General features: G+C 48.4%; 1 protein-coding gene across 1 annotated transcript in view; it reads right to left on the reverse strand.

Annotated features, from left to right (window-relative positions):
* LOC135826835 (uncharacterized) overlaps positions 1 to 9718 on the reverse strand; it is a 63093-nt gene that overhangs the window by 46391 nt on the left and 6984 nt on the right. The window contains exons 4-6 of the mRNA XM_065339437.1: positions 9250 to 9326; positions 8569 to 8617; positions 5580 to 5694 (exon numbers count right to left, since the gene is read on the reverse strand). Coding sequence (XP_065195509.1) covers positions 5580 to 5694; positions 8569 to 8617; positions 9250 to 9326 — 241 coding nt within the window. The remainder of the gene's footprint in view (positions 1 to 5579; positions 5695 to 8568; positions 8618 to 9249; positions 9327 to 9718) is intronic.

Below are 9718 nucleotides of genomic sequence, written 5' to 3' on the forward strand. Positions count from 1 at the left end.
TACAGACTACAGCAGTACAGCCTACAGCAGTACAGCCTACAGCAGTACAGCCTACAGCAGTACAGACTACAGCAGTACAGCCTACAGCAGTACAGACTACAGCAGTACAGCCTACAGCAGTACAGACTACAGCAGTACAGCCTACAGCAGTACAGACTACAGCAGTACAGACTACAGCAGTACAGCCTACAGCAGTACAGACTACAGCAGTACAGACTACAGCAGTACAGACTACAGCAGTACAGACTACAGCAGTACAGACTACAGCAGTACAGACTACAGCAGTACAGCCTACAGCAGTACAGCCTACAGCAGTACAGACTACAGCAGTACAGACTACAGCAGTACAGGCTACAGCAGTACAGACTACAGCAGTACAGACTACAGCAGTACAGACTACAGCAGTACAGCCTACAGCAGTACAGACTACAGCAGTACAGCCTACAGCAGTACAGACTACAGCAGTACAGGCTACAGCAGTACAGCCTACAGCAGTACAGCCTACAGCAGTACAGACTACAGCAGTACAGGCTACAGCAGTACAGACTACAGCAGTACAGACTACTGCAGTACAGACTACAGCAGTACAGACTACAGCAGTACAGACTACAGCAGTACAGACTACAGCAGTACAGACTACAGCAGTACAGACTACAGCAGTACAGCCTACAGCAGTACAGACTACAGCAGTACAGGCTACAGCAGTACAGACTACAGCAGTACAGGCTACAGCAGTACAGGCTACAGCAGTACAGGCTACAGCAGTACAGACTACAGCAGTACAGACTACAGCAGTACAGACTACAGCAGTACAGACTACAGCAGTACAGACTACAGCAGTACAGACTACAGCAGTACAGACTACAGCAGTACAGACTACAGCAGTACAGACTACAGCAGTACAGCCTACAGCAGTACAGACTACAGCAGTACAGACTACAGCAGTACAGGCTACAGCAGTACAGACTACAGCAGTACAGACTACAGCAGTACAGCCTACAGCAGTACAGACTACAGCAGTACAGGCTACAGCAGTACAGGCTACAGCAGTACAGGCTACAGCAGTACAGACTACAGCAGTATAGACTACAGCAGTACAGACTACAGCAGTACAGACTACAGCAGTACAGCCTACAGCAGTACAGACTACAGCAGTACAGACTACAGCAGTACAGACTACAGCAGTACAGACTACAGCAGTACAGACTACAGCAGTACAGCCTACAGCAGTACAGGCTACAGCAGTACAGGCTACAGCAGTACAGACTACAGCAGTACAGACTACAGCAGTACAGACTACAGCAGTACAGACTACAGCAGTACAGCCTACAGCAGTACAGACTACAGCAGTACAGGCTACAGCAGTACAGGCTACAGCAGTACAGACTACAGCAGTACAGACTACAGCAGTACAGGCTACAGCAGTACAGACTACAGCAGTACAGACTACAGCAGTACAGACTACAGCAGTACAGACTACAGCAGTACAGACTACAGCAGTACAGACTACAGCAGTACAGCCTACAGCAGTACAGACTACAGCAGTACAGACTACAGCAGTACAGCCTACAGCAGTACAGACTACAGCAGTACAGGCTACAGCAGTACAGACTACAGCAGTACAGACTACAGCAGTACAGACTACAGCAGTACAGACTACAGCAGTACAGCCTACAGCAGTACAGACTACAGCAGTACAGGCTACAGCAGTACAGACTACAGCAGTACAGGCTACAGCAGTACAGACTACAGCAGTACAGACTACAGCAGTACAGACTACAGCAGTACAGACTACAGCAGTACAGCCTACAGCAGTACAGCCTACAGCAGTACAGACTACAGCAGTACAGACTACAGCAGTACAGACTACAGCAGTACAGCCTACAGCAGTACAGACTACAGCAGTACAGACTACAGCAGTACAGCCTACAGCAGTACAGCCTACAGCAGTACAGCCTACAGCAGTACAGACTACAGCAGTACAGCCTACAGCAGTACAGACTACAGCAGTACAGCCTACAGCAGTACAGACTACAGCAGTACAGCCTACAGCAGTACAGACTACAGCAGTACAGACTACAGCAGTACAGCCTACAGCAGTACAGACTACAGCAGTACAGCCTACAGCAGTACAGACTACAGCAGTACAGCCTACAGCAGTACAGCCTACAGCAGTACAGACTACAGCAGTACAGCCTACAGCAGTACAGCCTACAGCAGTACAGCCTACAGCAGTACAGCCTACAGCAGTACAGACTACAGCAGTACAGACTACAGCAGTACAGACTACAGCAGTACAGACTACAGCAGTACAGACTACAGCAGTACAGGCTACAGCAGTACAGACTACAGCAGTACAGACTACAGCAGTACAGACTACAGCAGTACAGACTACAGCAGTACAGACTACAGCAGTACAGACTACAGCAGTACAGCCTACAGCAGTACAGGCTACAGCAGTACAGGCTACAGCAGTACAGACTACAGCAGTACAGACTACAGCAGTACAGACTACAGCAGTACAGACTACAGCAGTACAGCCTACAGCAGTACAGACTACAGCAGTACAGGCTACAGCAGTACAGGCTACAGCAGTACAGACTACAGCAGTACAGACTACAGCAGTACAGGCTACAGCAGTACAGACTACAGCAGTACAGACTACAGCAGTACAGACTACAGCAGTACAGACTAGAGCAGTACAGACTACAGCAGTACAGACTACAGCAGTACAGCCTACAGCAGTACAGACTACAGCAGTACAGACTACAGCAGTACAGCCTACAGCAGTACAGACTACAGCAGTACAGGCTACAGCAGTACAGACTACAGCAGTACAGACTACAGCAGTACAGACTACAGCAGTACAGACTACAGCAGTACAGCCTACAGCAGTACAGACTACAGCAGTACAGGCTACAGCAGTACAGACTACAGCAGTACAGGCTACAGCAGTACAGACTACAGCAGTACAGACTACAGCAGTACAGACTACAGCAGTACAGACTACAGCAGTACAGCCTACAGCAGTACAGCCTACAGCAGTACAGACTACAGCAGTACAGACTACAGCAGTACAGCCTACAGCAGTACAGACTACAGCAGTACAGACTACAGCAGTACAGCCTACAGCAGTACAGCCTACAGCAGTACAGCCTACAGCAGTACAGACTACAGCAGTACAGCCTACAGCAGTACAGACTACAGCAGTACAGCCTACAGCAGTACAGACTACAGCAGTACAGCCTACAGCAGTACAGACTACAGCAGTACAGACTACAGCAGTACAGCCTACAGCAGTACAGACTACAGCAGTACAGCCTACAGCAGTACAGACTACAGCAGTACAGCCTACAGCAGTACAGCCTACAGCAGTACAGACTACAGCAGTACAGCCTACAGCAGTACAGCCTACAGCAGTACAGCCTACAGCAGTACAGCCTACAGCAGTACAGCCTACAGCAGTACAGACTACAGCAGTACAGACTACAGCAGTACAGACTACAGCAGTACAGGCTACAGCAGTACAGACTACAGCAGTACAGACTACAGCAGTACAGACTACAGCAGTACAGACTACAGCAGTACAGCCTACAGCAGTACAGACTACAGCAGTACAGCCTACAGCAGTACAGACTACAGCAGTACAGGCTACAGCAGTACAGACTACAGCAGTACAGACTACAGCAGTACAGACTAAAGCAGTACAGCCTACAGCAGTACAGCCTACAGCAGTACAGCCTACAGCAGTACAGACTACAGCAGTACAGACTACAGCAGTACAGACTACAGCAGTACAGCCTACAGCAGTACAGCCTACAGCAGTACAGACTACAGCAGTACAGCCTACAGCAGTACAGACTACAGCAGTACAGACTACAGCAGTGCAGACTACAGCAGTACAGACTACAGCAGTACAGACTACAGCAGTACAGCCTACAGCAGTACAGACTACAGCAGTACAGACTACAGCAGTACAGCCTACAGCAGTACAGACTACAGCAGTACAGACTACAGCAGTACAGACTACAGCAGTACAGGCTACAGCAGTACAGGCTACAGCAGTACAGCCTACAGCAGTACAGGCTACAGCAGTACAGACTACAGCAGTACAGGCTACAGCAGTACAGCCTACAGCAGTACAGACTACAGCAGTACAGGCTACAGCAGTACAGACTACAGCAGTACAGCCTACAGCAGTACAGCCTACAGCAGTACAGACTACAGCAGTACAGCCTACAGCAGTACAGACTACAGCAGTACAGACTACAGCAGTACAGACTACAGCAGTACAGCCTACAGCAGTACAGCCTACAGCAGTACAGACTACAGCAGTACAGCCTACAGCAGTACAGACTACAGCAGTACAGACTACAGCAGTACAGACTACAGCAGTACAGGCTACAGCAGTACAGCCTACAGCAGTACAGACTACAGCAGTACAGACTACAGCAGTACAGACTACAGCAGTACAGACTACAGCAGTACAGCCTACAGCAGTACAGACTACAGCAGTACAGACTACAGCAGTACAGACTACAGCAGTACAGCCTACAGCAGTACAGACTACAGCAGTACAGACTACAGCAGTACAGACTACAGCAGTACAGGCTACAGCAGTACAGACTACAGCAGTACAGCCTACAGCAGTACAGGCTACAGCAGTACAGACTACAGCAGTACAGACTACAGCAGTACAGCCTACAGCAGTACAGACTACAGCAGTACAGGCTACAGCAGTACAGACTACAGCAGTACAGCCTACAGCAGTACAGCCTACAGCAGTACAGACTAGAGCAGTACAGACTACAGCAGTACAGACTACAGCAGTACAGACTACAGCAGTACAGACTACAGCAGTACAGACTACAGCAGTACAGCCTACAGCAGTACAGCCTACAGCAGTACAGACTACAGCAGTACAGCCTACAGCAGTACAGACTACAGCAGTACAGCCTACAGCAGTACAGACTACAGCAGTACAGGCTACAGCAGTACAGCCTACAGCAGTACAGCCTACAGCAGTACAGACTACAGCAGTACAGCCTACAGCAGTACAGACTACAGCAGTACAGACTACAGCAGTACAGACTACAGCAGTACAGACTACAGCAGTACAGACTACAGCAGTACAGCCTACAGCAGTACAGACTACAGCAGTACAGCCTACAGCAGTACAGTCTACAGCAGTACAGACTACAGCAGTACAGACTACAGCAGTACAGACTACAGCAGTACAGACTACAGCAGTACAGACTACAGCAGTACAGCCTACAGCAGTACAGGCTACAGCAGTACAGCCTACAGGCCGAACATTTGATTTGGCCGAAATGTGTTTTGGCCCTGGGAGGCCGAAATTTGAATGGGCCGAAAATGTGTCGACTTACAGTATCAATGACGATTGCAAGTTGCAAAGACCACAAATCACGTAGAACCTCTAAATCCAGAGGTCGAAATGCACACCTTTTTTCGGTACTTTGATCTTGTGTCGTCTCACTAGCTCCTATGAGTCCCTAGTTGCTACGACTCCCTGCATGGAATGACTCACTAGCTGCTATGACTCCCTGGTTATGACTGACCTGTTCAAACAGTCATCTCCACACCCAGGTTGCGATATATCAGTTGGTAACTGACAACTGCACACAGGATGGTCTTTGCTCTGACTAGGAGCTGACTCCAATGATGAGTAATCATCTGTAGAGGATGACACCATAGCATCAATATTTTATCAGTACACAACATGAATGTATGACATCATAGCATCAAGATGACAGTAGCATTTCAGTACACAACATGAAGATATGACATTGTAAAACAAACATGAACCAGTGCAGAACAGGGAAGCATGCCATCACAGTCACATATTTACCAACAAAATCGGCATCAATCCTCCCGGCTTGCTTAACCCGTTGTGACCCCATCGACCGATATCGATCGATTGGTATAAAGTGGCACTAAATAAATTATATCTCTGGTGTTCCTTCACCGACTTTCATAAGCATCTACGTTTCGAGAGGAACCTTGGCTATCACGTCGAAGTTACCAGAAATCTCTAGGAGGTAGGATGCCGCCGTGGTGAGACTCGAAGTCAGAGGAAAACCTTCACTCCGATCGAAAATTTCAAAATTTTACGCTGCACTTGGCGGGGGATTTCCCCGGAATGCTACGCGACACTCAAACATGCCGCACACCAAAATGATGCGCTTGAAACAAGCTTTCCGCTGTGGTCTGTTTGAAGTTGATGTGATGAAGGAGAATGGAATGGCGGCTGTTCGAACTTTGCTGGAGCTGTTCGCGCACGGCTGCTGTTTTGAGCGGCGTTCTAGGCCACGCAGAGCAGAGGCCGTGCAGGTAGCTGGCTCGAGTGTGGTATTATTCGCTTCGTCTTGGAAATACCTTTCCAGGGGTGGCGAGTTTGTAAAAATCGGTGAATGTTTGGTAGAGATACAAGCGAAAGTGCAGGGGTGCAGGGTAGGGTGAATGGGGAGGACATGGGCTGGGGTAGGGTGAAATGTGATAGTGGGGGGGGGGGGGGGGGGTGCATGGGAGGGGTCTGGTTCAATGTTGGTGCGTCTTTCAACATGGCTATTGATATCTTCAACTCTACATGCAGAGGCGTCACAGGGCGGTTTGGAGTGGTACGACGGGGGGGTGTCCCCCGGAGAAAAAATTCGGATTTTTCGGCCAACAGGGCACGTTTTAGCACTCTACAGCCGCAAAGGAGGGGTCCCCTATACGGATATAGCACTTGTTAGACAACCCCACTCCAGCTCAAAAAAACGCTTCTCATGAACATTTTTGGTATTTTCTGTACATCATCATAGGTGGCCAAGGCAAAGAGGAAGATATTGCCCTCGAAAAATCGCAAAATCGGAAGTACAGTTATAGCGCCAGCCGCTGTGCAAAAACGTATGTCAATTGTCATGTCCTGCGAAAGTGCACCGCGCGCGCCACATGCACTACATGTATGTACACGGCCGGCCGGCCGGCGGACAGTCGCGAAGTAATGTTAGTTCCTTTTAGAGAGAGAAGAATATCCTTTTTTTGTTCGTTGGGACTGAAAGATCTGCCAGTGAACCGGAGAGCTACAACACTGGAAGCAGAAGAAAGGGCTTGCGGAATCTGTTTTCGTGGCAACAGGACTTTAGTTTGCGAGAGATTTTCGTCCTGTCGTCACGGACGCAATTCTTGTTGCTGCTACCAGAAAATTCGGAGAACGAAACGATCGTATGTCGTTTGGTGAAGCGGGTCGTGTCGATGAACAGCTGCAGAATGTTCTGCCCCCGTAGAGCAGCAGAATGTTCTGCCGCCGTAGAGCAGCAGTCCAAACACTTTTCAACTTCGGAGGATGAAGCGCTTTCCTAATTCGTTGACAAGCGCGGCGTTCGCGGGTGTAGATGTAATGCATTTTCGCATCAGCTTGCAGTAGATCGTCAGGACCCAGAGGTACTTACTACTACTACTACTAGGTAGGTGTCGTTGTGGAAAGAATATGTTGTTGTAGCTGACAAGTGACATGCTTGTAGTGTCTCTTGACTGTGCTGATCGCCATTGTAACATGGTAGATCTTGGAAAATTTTAGTTCTGGTCCCAGTGATCGCCGCCAGCACTGTTTCCGTCAAGTTTGCAGTGAATGCGTCCGTGAGGAATCCATCATCTGGTTGTCTCTACCCGTGACTCCAACCGCCTATCGCAATGAATAGCCGCCTGGAGTCTTGGGGTGCTAGCTGCTAGGCATCAAGTCTGATAATTGTATGCTCCTTGCAATGAAAGTTGGGATGTTTTGTACAAGTCCGAAGATCCTTGAATTTTTTTATTGCTTTTTTGGATGAATTGGGTGGACCATCCTGGACGAAAAGTGGTACGACCATGGTCGTAGTGGTCGTACCGTGTGTGACGCCCCTGACATGTATTATCCAATCAGAGAAAGTCTCCACCACACATACTGCTGATGTACACAGTTCAGGGCGGTCTATTTCAGGAGAAGTACACAGAACAACACAGTGCTGACAACACAGTGCTGACAACACAGTGCTGACAACACAGTGCTGACAACACAGTGCTGACAACACAGTGCTGACAACACAGTGCTGACAACACAGTGCTGACAACACAGTGCTGACAACACAGTGCTGACAACACAGTGCTGACAACACAGTGCTGACAACACAGTGCTGACAACACAGTGCTGACAACACAGTGCTGACAACACAGTGCTGACAACACAGTGCTGACAACACAGTGCTGACAACACAGTGCTGACAACACAGTGCTGACAACACAGTGCTGACAACACAGTGCTGACAACACAGTGCTGACAACACAGTGCTGACAACACAGTGCTGACAACACAGTGCTGACAACACAGTGCTGACAACACAGTGCTGACAACACAGTGCTGACAACACAGTGCTGACAACACAGTGCTGACAACACAGTGCTGACAACACAGTGCTGACAACACAGTGCTGACAACACAGTGCTGACAACACAGTGCTGACAACACAGTGCTGAACCAGTAAAACAGCAAACATAATCATGGTCAGTCTGGTGGGGACTTATTCTTACTTGTACGTATTTTCTTGAACTTTGATGCAATTACCGGCTTGGGTTTCAACTGCACAGACACACACACACACACACAAGGGCATACAGACACACACACACACACACACACACACACACACACACGTGTGCACATGTGTACATGAACACAAACACGCACACACACACACACACACACACACACACACACACACACACACACACACACACACACACACACACACACACACACACACACACACACACATGTACGCACACACACACACACACACACACACACACACACACACACACATCCTCATGAATGCAGACATGTCAATCTTATTCGAACGGCATTACAACTTGCAATATCAAATTTGGACTTCACGGAGAATTTCAAAGTTTTAGGAAATTAGAGGCCACATGCCACGTACTGCTCTTTTCTCTCCGAAACTCAACAATTGCAAGCCAGATATGAAAGAAAGAAAAAATCATCAGTCACACCACCGGGACTCGAACCAGGGACCTTGCTATTCGCGAGCAATGCTCTAACCAACTGAGCTACAGTATGACTCTTATCCACAGTGATGGTAAATCTATCCTTCTTCGATCAATCCATATCTGGCTTGCATCATACTGGCAACTCACACCAATCAAGAGGGCCCTCGGCCATTCGCTTGATATCGTGGGATTACAACGACTTACTTTTCCATTTCCGTGCTGCCACCAGATGTCGTATGGCAAACGAAAGTCTGTTTTTTTCTTCAATAACCATAGCTCACCTAGGGGCACATACACACACACACACATACACATACACACACACATACACACACACACACACACACACACACACACACACACACACACATACACACACACACACACACACACACACATACACATACATACACACACATACACACACACACACACATACACACACACACATACACACACACACACACATACACACACACACATACACACACACACACACACACACACACACATACACACACACACACACACATACACACACGCACACGCACACACACACAAAAGGGTATACATGTATGTTTACACGGCACGCATGTGCGTATGAATGCGCACAATATTCAGAACTTGGTAAAACTCAAAGGAGGGCATTTGCGTATGAATAACACACAATACG

The sequence above is a fragment of the Sycon ciliatum genome, chromosome 10 (genome assembly GCF_964019385.1).
Source record: "Sycon ciliatum chromosome 10, ocSycCili1.1, whole genome shotgun sequence".
NCBI lineage: Eukaryota > Metazoa > Porifera > Calcarea > Leucosolenida > Sycettidae > Sycon > Sycon ciliatum.